The 15124-nt window shown below is 43.2% G+C and overlaps 1 protein-coding gene across 1 annotated transcript; it reads left to right on the top strand.

The window, feature by feature from the left end:
* Positions 1-5099: 5099 nt before the first annotated feature.
* On the top strand, positions 5100-7767 carry TMSB4X (thymosin beta 4 X-linked). The gene is made up of 3 exons (XM_066621037.1): positions 5100-5163; positions 6855-6968; positions 7305-7767. Exons 2-3 carry the CDS (start codon positions 6869-6871, stop codon positions 7337-7339), a joined length of 135 nt encoding a protein of 44 aa, XP_066477134.1. The 5' UTR covers positions 5100-5163; positions 6855-6868; the 3' UTR covers positions 7340-7767.
* Positions 7768-15124: the final 7357 nt, after the last annotated feature.

Below are 15124 nucleotides of genomic sequence, written 5' to 3'. Positions count from 1 at the left end.
ACAGGTAAGTATGGATAGTATTCCAACCCTAGTTTTTTTAGTATTTCTCCTCCAAATAAACAGAATACTTGTAAGAACAGGACAGACAAGAGAGAAAGAGGTGTGTTCTCCAGTAGAGCTTCCAACTCTAATGATAAATGTGCGAGCCTGGTGGTTTTTGGGGTTTTCTTAAAAGTTGCAAGACATTAAAAAACAAAACCAAGACAGTTGTTTTTCAAATAAGTGGCAGGACATGGGGCTGTGCAAAAATTTGAAAACAGAATTGCAGCACATTTGACAGACTCAAGCTAGCCATTCCAATGGCAGTGGTCCTTTAATTCTCATGGTGATTTTCAAACCAGTCTCATGATCTTTACACAACAAAGCTAATAACTTTGGAATATGTAAAATGGCCATCTTAGAGCCACTGAGCTGATTCAGGTTCTATGACAAAAGGCTAAAACAACATTTTCCATAAACAAGGCTACAACTAGCATCTAAAAAGAAATACAAAATAAAATCCAAGAGCCAGGTTGGGGTTAGAGTGCTGGACTTAAAGTCAATCTACACGTTATGTTGCTGGCTGTTTTGGGATCTATACTGCGACGACCAAATGGCAAGTGCAGTTCAGTGTCAAGAAGTGTAAGGTGCTGCACTGCAAAAAATTCCCAACTTCACATACACACTGATTAGTTTTGTGCTGTTGATGACTAACCTGGAAAGAGATATTGGGGTCCTGGCAGATAGTTCAAGGGAAATGTCCACCCAGTGAGCTGCAGTTGAACTGCACATGGAGATGTATTAATCCCACCTTTGCACATTGCAATCCCAATCCTGGTGGGTCCCTCATGACTGCATTTTGACAATTTACTTCCTGTGTTAAGTCTACAGCTTAATGACCAGATTCACATAACATGTAGTTTGACCCTTAAACTGGGGACACCTGAGTTTAACTACTCACTCAGTCATGACTTACTGGATGGTCTTGACCAATCACCATCTTTCTAACCTACATAACAGGGTTGATGTGTGGATAAAATGGGAACCATATATAGCAAAATCTTGCACTGCTGGTTAGGGACCAGAGCATGAATGAAAGTCTAAAACTGATGACTGTCAAAGCATAGCCTTATTTAGCTTGCAAATTTATTTTGGCCAGTGAAAAACATAAATTAACCAGATCACATGCAAATGTCATGTGTCAATGCACAGAAATAAAAGAAATATAAACAGAAAGTTTTTTTCTTCTTTTTTCTTTTCTATTTTTATTTTTTATTGTATTTTTGTATTAATGTTGCTGTTTGTTTATTGTTTTTCTTTTTAATATCATTATAAATAAAATAAATGTAGTCTTCTAGAAAACTAAAGAATGTCGGCGAATGTAATGATTGGTTGGATGAAACTGGATGAAAGGGGAAAGCATGTGGACAAAATTTGAAAATGGCTGAAAGAGCAAGATAATGAAAGTCAAGTGGATGAAAGTCTAGGTGTTGCATGCTGTCTGAGTTCCTTGGAGAAAGAGTGGGGTTAAAAAAAACCCATTACTTTAACTGAGGCTGCAATCCAATCCACATTTACCTGGGAGTAAGCCTCATTGATTATAATGAAATTTACTTCTGAGTAGACATGCATAGAATTGGGTCCCCAAGTCATATATTACATTGGATTTGTGTGTGCGCGTATGTGCTAGATGCACTATGGACCTCTATTTTTAATTACAACAGCCTTCGAGATGGGGAAACCAAGTGGTTAGAAAGACTACCAGTTTACTGCTGAACCTACACCCACCACTTTAGGATGTACACACCCACAGTGGCAGTTGTGGGTTTAATTAATCCTGGAAAAAAAATGAATCAGTAGTTTACTACATCAGTAGTTTTCCTTAATGTGCATGAAAGAGACAGTTTTACAGTCCCAAAGTAGAATGTAGCTATTATGGTTCTTCTGGATAGAAATTGTTGGGTAACTGTCACTTCTCAAAGACAGAACCCTCCATGCACCCTTACTCATTACTAGAGGTGTTTGTTTCCTGTGAGTAGGATAGGATTATAGCCTCACTGAATACAACAGGCTTACTTCTGAGTAAGGTAAATAACAGAGTTTTCAAACAACTCGACTCATTACAGAGAAGTATGGGACAGACCCTATGGAGGACCAGAAATCAAATTGCGATGAAAATACAATAGAAACAAGGAGTTTAACTACTGAATTCAGGACACTGAAAGTGTTACTAGCTTGCTCATGCATGAATACAACATAGGAGGTAGAAGCCTTTATGTGTGCATACTGAGAAGAGGTAGGTCCAGGCAGTCTAGACTCCAGTATGTACAAAAGCCATTTAGTTATTTGATTTTTCTCTGTAAACCGCTTTGTGAACTTTTAGTTGAAAAGTGGTATATAAATACTGTTAATAATAATAAATACTGTTAAAGGTGAAATAATAGTAGGTATGAGTCTCATTAACTGTGGGTGCATGGCTTTTCCCCCCTGTAGAACAGAATGTGCAAAGTGGCCCTTGATAAGGAACACAATCCTAGGCCTGTCTACTCAGAAGTGAGTACCATTGTCTTAAGTGGGGCTTACTCTCAGGAAAGTGTGCACAGGACTGCACACTTTTTCACTTGCTCCTGCAACCCAGCTTGATTTTTTGGTACTCTCCATGCACTGTAAAGGTAAGATGTGAATGTACCTCCCCTAAACACCCATCAAATCTCTGATCTAATCAAAAGCCATGAATGAGTGAATTAACCAATGCAAATAGCTGACAGTTTGGCAGTAAAGAAAGAGATGGCAAGGATACTTGAAGGAGAATTCCTTGAACATGTGTCTTGCCTCTTGTGTGTGCCTTCTTTTTCTTTTTTGCATGTCATTGTCTGGCAGCCACTGTAAAAATATAACTGATCCTTCTGTTATGTTCCTCCTTCCAATTTCTGCTCAATTTTTTTCTTCTGGAGCTGGCACACAGCAGCATCCATCCATCCAGCCTCCTCATAGCAGACACTTGCATCTCCCACCCACCATCACATCTGAATGGTTTTCTCTTGTGACTTCGTGTGTAAGCCCGAAGAGCCAGATCTTGCTCAGCTCAGGCCTGCTTGTTGTGAAATGCTTCCTTCTCCCTGCGCAATGTATTCTCAAACCACAATGCAGCAGACAGCAGCATGCAAGGAGATGGTATGGTTCGTAATCACCCAGTCAGAGTGCAGAGGGGGGAGGGGATGGGCAAAGCACAGTCTCATTACACTGGAGCTATTGTCTGCTGAACCATGAAGAAAGCATGCAAGCACTACAGCGCATGAGATTTGTAGGGGCTGCAGCAGAAATTGCAAAGGCAGCAGGAGGCCAGGAGGTGCTGGCACTCCTTTCTTAGACTGAAGGGGATGGGGGGGGCTCAATGAAAAAGTGTGCACAATCTGGTCAGTAAGGCCTTTGAGATGAGATTCCACAAAACAAACAAATAAAAAAAGAGATGCACAAAAAGAAAAAAATATGTGCAGTCATTTGGGGAAATGAGCATAACTGGAAACAGTCACTGACACCCCCCAGAAAGAGGAAACCAACAGAGCAAGCACAAGACAACTGCTACACTGTCCTCCTAAGCCAGGGGTGCTCACACTTTTTTGGCTCGAGAGCTACTTTGAAACCCAGCAAGGCCCGGAGATCTACCAGAGTTTTTTTTTACAATGTTCGCGCCATCATAACATACAACATTTATGTGCACAATGTATGTTGGTGTACCTTGAGCCCCACTGAGTATAACAGGACTTACTCCTGAGTAGACATGCCTAGGATTAGGCTGTGAGGCTGCAATCCTAGCCACATTTACCTGGGAGTAAGCCCCATTGAGTACAATGGGCCTTACTCCCGGCATTTCCTCCCAGAGGCACCTGAAGGGGGGGGTCGGCACTCCGCGATCTACTCATTTTGCCTCGCGATCTACCAGTAGATCACGATCCACCTATTGAGCACCCCTGTCCTAAGCATTTGACCATGTGCATTCAAGCCTATTTTGCCATCACTTCCTTGCAGAGCTTCCTGCTCCATTCAGGGAAGTACCTTTCCAAATTTGCTAGCTCTCCTCTTGAAGCCATATATGAATTATAGAGCGACATTAGGCTGGAGCAGGCCCCGCTGAACACAATGGGACTTACTTCTGAGCAGGCATGCCTAGGAGTGGGCTGTGAATTAGTCCACCAGAGATTATAGAATGGTTCTTAAATATATTTAGAGAGATGAAGAGCAAAGAAAGACAAAAGGATTTTGAATCAGAGCCTTCCCCACCCCCAACTTTCAGACACTGACAGTGCAATCCTAGGCGTGTCTACTCGCAAGTAAGTCCCACTGTGGACCAGGGGCCCGACAGCCCAAGCCTGTGCAGGTCTACTTAGAAAGAAGTTCCATTGTGTTCAGTGAGGATTACTCCTAGGAAAGGGTGTCTAGGATGGTAGCCTGACTCACAGTGACGTGTGCCTAGGCTTCCAGCCTCAGTGCATCAGTCATGTGGCCCTCCCTCCCTAAGCAGGGTCAGTTTCCAAAGCACCCATTGTCCCTCTTCCATGCACACACCGCTTGGCTTGCGTTGACTCAGGCAAGAGCCATTGTTGAGCCCCGTCGTAGTTGCAAGACAAACCTGCCGGAGGACTCCATCTGGCCCCCAAAGATGCCGCAGGGGAGAAGGGGCGCCGATGGCAGCCTCTCCCCAAGACCTTTCTCCTCGATCGGGTCTTCAAAGGACAGGCGCCCACGTGTGGCACTGCCCTGCTGTCTCTCCATGGCGCGCCCCTGTCCCCAGACATGCCCAGCCAGGCCCGACAGTATGCAGCCCTTGACTAGGATCAGAAACGTGCTAGCTGCAGCGACTCCCGAGAAAGCCCATTGGGAGGGAGGGGGATGCCTGCAAACAATTCTGGGGTCTGCTTTCTTTCCACCGAACTGCTGGTTCGGCATGTCAACCACGCAGCCCAGAGCATCGCCCTTCCCTCCCCTCCTTGCCGAAAGGGGAAGCGGAGGAGCCGGAGGGCGGTCGTGAAACAGTTAAGCCGAGCCTGCATGACATCACCGCGATTTGCATAGCAGCGGAGTATAAACGGGTCTGGCCAGGAGCGCCTCCTTTCATACTACGATCCGGAGTAGCAGCTACAAGAGGTCGGAGCCGTTCGTGTGCAGAGGGCAGCAGCATCACTGGTGAGGAGGATACATTTGCTCTCTTCTTTCGCCTTGGAGGTTATTTTGTTACCATAGGGATGCGTGTATGTGTAACCATGGGGGGGGGGACTTGCAGATGTTGAGAGGCTTGGATCTCCGGGGAAAAGGGCTCTCCCTGCTTCGATGAAGCGTTTGCATGGGGGGGGGGGTTCTCCTTTGGATGTCTCTAGCTGTGGCTTAAATGCCCAGAACCGCTTGGATTGGGTGGCACGATTTCCACCTGGCTTAACAGCACAATCCTGTGTGGGTCTGCTCAGAAGTAAGTCCCATGGAGTGCGGTTGGGCTTACTCCCAGGTCTACTCAGCAGTAAGTGAGTTTCATCATACTCATTGAATTCAAGAGGGCTTACTCACAGGGAGTAAGTGTGTATAGGAGTGCAGGTCTACTCGAAAGTAAGTCTCACTGATTTCCAGTAGGGCTTACGCCCAGGTCTACTCAGCAGTCTCATTGAGTTACTCCCAGGAAAAGGTGTAGCAGTGCAGATTTACTCGGAAGTAAGGCTCATTGAATCCAAGAAGGCTTACTCCCAGGAAAGGGTGTGTAGGCGTGCAGCCCAAATGTGGCTGCGGCAGGCGGACGCGAAGGGGTTAAAATCCGGGCGAGGGTCTGGCAGGGCGAAGGAGCCCCTCTGTTGCCTTTGGGTTTTGCAGACGTGCAGGGCAGATCGGCATCGACCCAAGTGCGGGGGGGGGGTCTGCTTCCTTTTGTTCCCTTATTGCAGTCCCCTTGGCATGGCGAAGGGAATCCTCCCCAAGCTGGAAATCTTGCGTGCCTGCTGTAAGGTGATCCAGGAGACCTTGATCTGGGCGTGATCGGCTAACGGGAAAAGCTGGAGGGTGGTGGTGGTGGTAGTGGTTGGGGGGGGGGGTGAATCGTGGAATCGCCTGCTCAGCTCCAAAAGAGCCGCCCTTTGTTTGCCTGCAAGTGGCGTCGTGGCTCTGATTTGCCTGGAGAAAGTGAGGCAGGAGGAAAGGAAGGGCGCTGGCTGGGGCTCCTCGAGCTGCAGCTCTTTGTGAAGAGGCAAGAATGCAGGCTCCGTCCAACTGCGCTGGGGAGGCAGACCTCAAGATGGAGAATGTGATTAGAATCTGGTGTATTGTGTTGGCCCGATTGCATCTACACCCAAGGATGGTTTCCTCCCTCCCTAAAAAAAAAAAAAAAGAAACCTTCCTTTCTTTCAAGTTCGAGCCTTCTCTGATCTCTTTAACATGCAGGTTGCGGTTTTACATTTTAATTGGCGAAGAATGTGTGTCCCCCGGACACACCTCAACAATAAGCAATTGTTTCTTTAAAAAGAAAATCTTTTTTTTGACATTTTAAAAAACATTTTAACTGGCATTTATTTTTTTAACAAATGAAAAATAGTTTTTAAAAGTCATATAGCTGCATCTTTTTTCCTGCGTATTCAGAATGATGTTTCATGATGAACATGCTTTAAAATAATGTTTTTAAAGGTAGGGTTTATTTATTTAATTGTATGGCAAAATGCAGCATCATTAAATAAAATTCATCATAAAATATACATGTATAAAGGTAGGGTGATTATACTGTAGTTTAAGGGTGGTTTGGCAGGGATTCAGAGGAGCCATGCATGGCTGAAGGAAAAGAGGGTGGTGTAGTAAGTTTAACAAGTCCTCTTTTTTCCCCTTTTCTTTCTTTCAACATGCAGATTAATCAGCAAATATGTCTGACAAACCCGATATGGCTGAAATTGAGAAATTTGACAAGTCTAAGTTGAAGAAGACAGAAACGCAAGAGAAGAACCCACTGCCTTCAAAAGAAAGTAAGTGCGTTTGCAGAAAGAGGGCGTGGGCCAGGGGAGACAAAGGGAAGGCAGACCATCCTATGCCTTTCAGTTCCCAGCTTCCTCAAAATGCAACGTTGGAATTTAAACATGTTACAGGACAGTATGCGTTAAATACAATGCACATTATCTAAATAAAGATTAGCTTATTAAATTTTTTAAAAAATTAACTAGTGAACATTAATTGATTTAAAAAATTTACATTTTAATTAAAATTGTATTAATTTTTATGTTATAAAAATTCTTTGTAGATTCCATTTCAAATGTTTAATATTTTCTCTCTGTTCTCTTCCCTCCCCCTTTTCTGTTTTGTAGCAATTGAACAGGAGAAGCAAGCGGGTGAATCGTAATGAAATTGGCCCTTCCAAATTCTGCACTGTACATTCCACAAGCATTGCCTTCTTATTTTACTTCTTTTAGCTGTTTTAACTTTGTAAGATGCAAAGAGGTTGGATAAAGTTTAAATGACTGTACTGCCCCTTTCACATCCAAAAAAAAAAAGAATAGAGAGAACTACTGACGCTGAACGAAGGCGCTGCCCTTTCCATCTGCCTGTCCAGCTTTGGTCTTGGTGGCACGAAAGAGCTTGCATGTGTCTTGAAAGAAGATCCTGGGTGGGACTACAGTAATCTAGTAACACATGAATAAACGCAAAGCTGTACGAAGGTCCTGCAAGCTGTAAAATGCAGTTAATCGAGTGCCATTTTTTTGTTCAAATGATTTTAATTATTGGAATGCACAATTTTTTTAATATGCAAATAAAATGTTTTAAAACCTGGATATATAGCTATGGTATCTTTTTTATGGAGAATATTCTCAAAGGAAGAACCATAAGTGCCTATACTCACCTGGATTAGAGGAATTTCAAGAAGCCTGCATAAAACAAATACTTTTCTCTGCTTGGCTTCACCACTGATAGTCTGCGCATATTAGGGGCTTAATCTCATGGGATGTTTCCTGCAAGAACACCTTGAAAATGCAAGATTCCATTCATTTCTAAGTGGTCTTTGCAAGAGATGTCTTCTATAGATTGTACTCCTTAACACGACTTAATTCATCTTTATAGGCACTGCACTATCCAATGTAATTTGATGGACAGTGTTTTGAAAATACATTTCTCAGCAATGCTTGTCCCCTTTAATTTTACTTTTCTGGTGTAGCAACACATTCAGTTTGTTGTTACACATGCACAGATAGCAAGAGTCACAATCTACTGCATGGAGGCCACTCACTGTTTTGCATGGCAGCTGCCTCCATCTGAAAACCTGTGTGAAGAAGGCTCCTTTTCACCTTGCTGTGCCTTAATGGTGATGCAACAGTGTGGCTTTCTGACTGCTCCAGGCAGCTTGGTGCATAAGGAAAGCTCATGGATTTTTTTTTAACTCTTCTTTAGGACAGGACATGATTTTCTGCATTTAGGGAATCCTTTCCATGTCAACTCATCTGCTGAGATAATTGCAGACAATTCTGGAGCATATTCCAGGGTATACGATGGGCTCATATAGGATGCTGGCCCAGTCATTAGGCCCTGCTATCGTGCTAAATGAACTGATAGTGGGCCCTGGGATGTATCAAAAATGTGATCCTACTGTGGTGCATTACTGAGAAGAAAATAAGCAATGATCAAATTTGTGTTTCAATTGTTGCAGATCTAATTGGGGACCCCTGATAAGCTTGATAATTTGAGGATTCACAGGGTTCCTGAAACAGTTTTTAAAATACTGTAGGATCAGGCTTCTCTTAAGTCACACCCTGTTCTCTATTGCTAAGTGCTGCTTGGTATATTGGGTTGGTCTCCAAGTTTCAAAAGTGTTTATCGTGTTCCATTCCACTCTACCAAGAAGATCAGAGCAATAGCTGTCAGCACCATTAAAGTAAATGGTCAGCATATGTTCACCCTTTTCATAAGTAACCATATTCACTTGCCTCTTCCCTAAGACACATTCATTGTTTCATACCTTAAAAAAGCAAAAGCGTCACAATAGATATTGCATATGTATGAAATCAGGCATTACTGATTGCTTTTGGATCTGCTCAGAAATCCATTATATACTGTATTCCAGATTAGTGACTGCTTAGTTCATCTGTAACTTGCTGTCAGTCCAATAGGGAAGGTAAGAGTCTCACTATCAATACAGTTGCGTTGTGCCTTTTAATAATTCTATTTTTTCTTTCAAAATTGGATTGATCTGAGCAGCTGGTTAACCAGTAGTTGGTAACATAACTCCTTATTGTCTTCAAATGTGAAACTATTTTAAGCTTTTTGTTGCTGATCTTGGTAGTTTTTTGGCAATGTTTTCTAAATTTATCTTTCTTCCAGGGGAGGGGGGAAGATTTTAAGCAGTAGGGGTCTCTAGTCCAAGTGAAACAAAGGGTCAACTCAAATGAAATTGGCTGAGCGTTGTCTCCTATATGCTTAACATCTAGGAGGATGAGTTGGGTACCAGTTGTAGGTTCTCTCCTCCGACTGCATTGATGCTGTGAAACAATCTGGAGACCTTGTTAACCACCTGCCCAATTCTATACATGGTGATATGAACTGAAGCCCATTGATTTAAGTGTGCCTAGCTCTGCATATGCTTGCTCTGGATGGCTATCAATTTCCTTGGAAATCAACAGAGGCTAAGTATATTAACCATACTGGCCAGGCTCCAAAGAATCCAGTCTGTGATATGACAGGGGGAGGGGGCGTGTAGTTGTTAAAAGGAAATCCATTGCACAGGGCTAACACTAATGTTTTGCATGACCATAAACTGCATTTGGAAGCCAAGCCATTGTGCTAAGATCTAGAAGTCTCAAGAAATGCATTTTTTTCAAAATTGATGACAGTTGAGCATAAGGCAGTGAACAAATGGAAGATTCTTGTCTGCTGCTAGAGGATTTTGTTTTCATTCTCTCATGCTGTGAGAAGGGCACAGGAAATCATTCTGCTGGGGCAAAAAAAAAATTGTGACACCTCCCTATTAGTGATTTTAATCAGAAAGCACAGGAAGTAGGGTGTGATGACTAAAATCCCAAGTATGCAGCCAATACTGGATGTGCACCAATTAAGGCCAATTGGCAGATGTATCTGAGGTTGCAGTGGTTTGTCGTGACAAAGAAGGCCGTGCCTCCCTAACAAAGGAGTACGATGAGTCGCAGCCTTTTTTAATGCAATGCTCAGGGGACTGAAACTTGAGGTGTAGCTCTTTATTTGCTTTATGTGCAAAATGGACAGGAAAAGTGTATTCTTCATCAGTTCAAGACATGACTGTATTCAAGCCAGTACTAGTGTCACAGGCAATGTCAGTTTTCACTGTGTGCATGCAGATTGTAACATTACAGACATGGCTCGTATATACTGATAGACCTTTTCAGTGCATAAAGCAGCTAACCTTTTAAGAAAAATGGCACGGCCTCACAATCTTGGGGGGGGGGGCAGGCGTATTCTATGAGCTGTATTGATTTTTTTCTCAGGTTACCCTGTGGGATCTCCCACATCCAAACCCAGCATGCAATTCACCACCACAGTGGCCGCTAGCATACACTTGAACTAAAAATTCAGGATTTTTATGGGGAGCAGAACTGGGAAAGATTGGTTCAGGAACATTGATAGGCTCCAGATTGTAGTATTGATTCATAAGTGCACTGATGTATCAATAGTGAACAAATATTACCATAGGTTATGTTTTATTGACATAGAGCTAGCTAAATACGGCTCCCATTCATTTCCATTAGGTTTCCTTTTGTATCACAAATAAGTACATTTTAATAGCATTCCAGAGACCTTTTCTTCAGGATGTTCAGACTGATAGCTGAACAATGGCCTGTTTGTTGCACTCAGCTGGTGCAGCAAAAAGCAATAAGAGCATCCTGGATGAAACACCCTTTTGATTTGTCAGTTTTATTCCAAGCTGGTTACATATTTCTGAGGTCTTGTTCTAAGCTGATTTATAGCTATAATCATCTGGAGGTAGGTCAGTGGTTCCCAGGGAGCTGTGATTTCTGTGACTTGTGCTTGTGCATGACATTGGCATCAACCTCTTCTATAGGATATGGAGGAAATGTCTTCAAGAGACAATGCAGGGGGCAAAACAATGGAAACTGCACACTCTTTCCTGAGATGGTTACAACTAGAGTATTTTTTTAACAGAACCTCAAATGAGGCTCTCCTCCCCCACCCCGCCACCATCACTTATGCTTTTCACTAACCGTATCTCTGCACAGGAAGTTATGATGTTTAATATGCATCTCCTTCATATCTACTAGAAAAGCCGTTCTCAGCTCTGACATCCTATGTTACTAAATGTGTACCTGTGGCTTTCAAACTGTTGGGACACAGTTGCTTGCAGACATTCAGTGCATCCTTTTTATGCAACCGAATGAATGCTGCTATTTCAAATATCTATGCAGAAATTATTCAAATACATTTTCTTTGACTATATACATTTTGCACTTCAAATTGGGGGGGGGACACACACAAAGCTGAATGTGTGTTAAATGCCACTTCCTTAGTAACCTTTACTTCCTTAGCAACTGTGTTGAAATCAAAACCAGAGAGTGAGAGAGAAAAAAGGCAAGTTCTCATTTAGTTGAGCAGTATGAAGCTATCTTGCATAGATGTCCACCTATATAATTTCTGGAGAGCCCAAAAAGAACATGCTAGTTCAAGCAATGAATGTGCATCACCCTAGTAGTGCCAAGATAAGCCAATTCTGTTTTAACTGTTAAAAGCCATTTCTGCCCAATGTTGCATATACACAACAGGGACCAAATGTATACACCTGTGGGCCGGGCAAAAATGGGTTAAATTAATGTGCAAGAACAAGCAACCTGTTCTGTTATGCACAGCCATCTCCTTATAGAGATGCTGTGGTACTTGTAACTGTTGGTTGCACCAAGGTTCAAACTATATATTACATTAATAATATACTTGGTCCAGACATGTGTAGTTTTCCTGAGCTGAATATCTGAGCTTTCCTAGCTTTGTCCCTGTTGTGGTCCTAAGCCAGATTGTCCCATCCCTGTGGCTGCCATTTTTCCTGGTGCACATGGTGCTATTTGTTTCATTGCTGTCAATAGGAGCTCTTTTCTAAAGTCAAAAAGCAGCCCAAGAGGGACAGGGTTGATTATGACAAAGACTATGGCAGGAGCAAAGGTTTTGACTCTTCTCTTCCCATCATGGTTCCAACCAGATCACCCACACCCCTCCAAAGTGCTATTTAATTTAGAAGAACCAATCACATCTGGGCTATTTAATGTGTGGTTTGGCCCCAAGACACATGCACATCCACATTCACCACCAGGTTTTGGCCCTGAGACACATGTGTATCCACATTAAGATTGTGGGTGGCTAGCCAGCCTGGGTGGACAGTTCACTCCACAATGCCAATTTGCCCACTTCTGCATGTGCAGCAGCTTCTCCATGGATTCATTCTGTCAGTCTGTATGGGGTTCATCCTCCACAACAAAAACATGCCCCTTGCACCAATGTTACACTAGGCTATGCGCAACAGGAAACTGTATGCATCCAGGCCAATAGGCTCACAATTCAGTCAAGACATTCAATATAGGGAAGTAGGAAACCAGAGGGGGAAAGAGATAGCTTTACATGCTGGGCAACAAGGATATAAAGGGCACAGTCCTAACCAACTTTCTAGCACTGAGGTGCAGCTCTAAGGTAAGGGAACAAATGTCCCTTTACCTTGAGAAGGCTTCCATGACTGCCACCCAACTGCAGGATGCAGCACATGGCCCATTGGTCAGTGCTAGAAGGTTGGTTAGGATTTGGGCCTAAGGTTGCAGTCATGTGCACACTTACTTGAAGGAAGTTCCATTGCAGTCAGAGGGACTTACTTCTTGGTTACCATACATGAGAGCAGATGGTAAACAAATCAGTGATCAGCATTACATTTGTTAGCACCACACAGCAGAATCCACTGTAGGATGCTGCATACAGAGGGTAGAGCTATGGAGCTCCTCCACACATAGCAAGATCCCATAGGGGACTGTGTGCTTGGAACACTTGTTTCTGTGTGCAGTGTTCCTGCTGTGCATTGAAGAGGACCACATGATCAGTGTTTATTTTACAGCTGGACTAACCGTACTCTTCTCGTGATATGACAGCATGGTCACCCGTGTCTCTCTTATTTACCTCTACAATTTGTTACAAGCCAAAGCAAAAATCCCACACCAAAACAAGTTCCTTTTTCTTTCTGAGTGAAGGAAGGAATCCCATTCTGTCAAAGACAGCTATAAATAAAATTTTACTCAATGACTGAACTCAAATAAATCCCTCGCAGAACTCGTTCTTTCTTCACATCAGATGTCCGCGAGCATATGGAGTTTGTGTTGACTTTGGAGACTTGTTTACTTTTGTTTCTGTCCCAAAATCAGATTCTTGTGGAGTTAGCTAAATAGCACAAAAAATGAAATGTAAATATTTCTCTAGCTAAAAGCAGCATGCTATTGGTGCTCTTTGTGGGAACAGGTCAGATTAAAAATGGTTCTTGGGGAAACAGCTGTGGTTGCCAAAGCTTTCATAAAAATCACGCTCTGTTCTGTTTTGCTATTGAAAAGAGTGTTTCCCAGCAGATTCTGGATATACCAGGGGTTGAACCTGAGACCTTCTGCATGCAAAGAATGTCCTCTACCATTGAGCTATATGCTCCCTTCCAATAACATATATAGCTTTCAAAAGAGATGAGCTCTCTCTTTGAATCATAGACAGTGGCCACTAACTATGGCAGCCAGAAATGCTAACAAGGTCATTTTCCTTGAAATTTTATACTATTAAAAAAACGTTGACAACAATGCAAATGATTTTTAGAAACCTTTTCTACATTCTGCAGCATCGCATTTTCTTTTATCTTCTTTTGGCAAAGGCCTATAACTCATGAGTAACATCACAATTACACAATCAGATGATGAAAGTAGCTTTGCACTGCAATGGTGTCAGACCACATCCTGGGACTTGACCCAAGTGGTGGTTGGCTGTATGCAAATTTTAAAGACAAAGCTCATGCGCTCTTTGAGGAGGGCTGAAGAGTGATGCTTCATATTTTTCATCTACACAGAGTAATGGGGTTGTAATACAAGTGTCAGTGTAGCGTACCTGGTTGAAATCTCACTTCAGCCATGAACTCATAAGGAGGCCTTAGGCAAAGGCCACTGATTCTAGCCCAGGGGTGACAGCAGGGATTGACCAGGTTTGATTGGCGCTAACAGCCTTTCTGAACAGTATGAAATAGGTGGGGGAAAAATCCCCAGTCAATCAACAGCCAATCAGTGTGGGTGAGGGGGGCAATAATTCCTACTCAGCTAGAAGTGACCCATACTTCCTTTCCCCATTGGATGAACCGGCTGCCACGTTTGCCCTAAAGGAAGCACTGAATGGGCAGAATCACTCAATGTCTACTATACTGGCTCTGCCCCCAATATCCTACCCAAGAACCATCTCTTCCACCAACCTTTCCCAACCCTCTAGCAACAGGTTTGGGAGAAGGGTGATATTTCTTGAGAAGAAAGAGCAAGGCCACTTATGTAAGACATCCATAGTTGCATCTGATCTGAGCACACTTGGGCAAGCGTGTGACATGCATTTACTCAGGTGAAAACTCCATAGCATATACTATGAATGGAAATTACTAATTGTTATATTCTCAAAACTTCAACAGGCTATTTTTTGGGTGGTGGTGGGGAACCTCCAGACTCCTAAACTAACCCGAAGATAATACCAGAAGGTTGCCAGTTCGAGGACACCGGCAGCTCCCTGAATGGATGAGAATGGCGAGACCTTGAAGCAGCTGACAAAGCCGAGCTGAGTGATTCCACCTGCTCTTGGTGTGAGCAAGAAGCGTCTTGGCTGCCCTTCATGTGAGAGATGGAGCTGCCTGTCAGCCTGCGTGGGAGAACTGGAGGCCAGAAGTGAGACCAAACCAGGAAGATCCATTCTGAAATGTTGTTGGTTCTTGAAAGAGAGAACCTCTATGATTGTAAAAATCCCCTTGAGGGATTTAGAAACGCCTACAAGAGGAAGGAGAGAAGTGACCAGGTAGGGAAATAGATCACTGCTGCCTGTTCCTGAAAAAACCACACAGGCAGAGGTGACCCACTTCCCTATTCACTCACCTTGCTCCTCTTTTCAGTCCCTCTAA

This window comes from Tiliqua scincoides, chromosome 3 (assembly GCF_035046505.1).
Source record: "Tiliqua scincoides isolate rTilSci1 chromosome 3, rTilSci1.hap2, whole genome shotgun sequence".
Lineage (NCBI taxonomy): Eukaryota > Metazoa > Chordata > Lepidosauria > Squamata > Scincidae > Tiliqua > Tiliqua scincoides.
This window is presented reverse-complemented; position numbering and strand designations above follow the sequence as displayed.

Bases quoted from the DNA above. Each gene is read 5' to 3' on its own strand.
- TMSB4X (XM_066621037.1), top strand. From the start codon at position 6,869: ATGTCTGACAAACCCGATATGGCTGAAATTGAGAAATTTGACAAGTCT. The intron at 6,969-7,304 runs GTAAGTGCGTTT...TCTGTTTTGTAG, and splicing joins CCCACTGCCTTCAAAAGAAA to CAATTGAACAGGAGAAGCAA.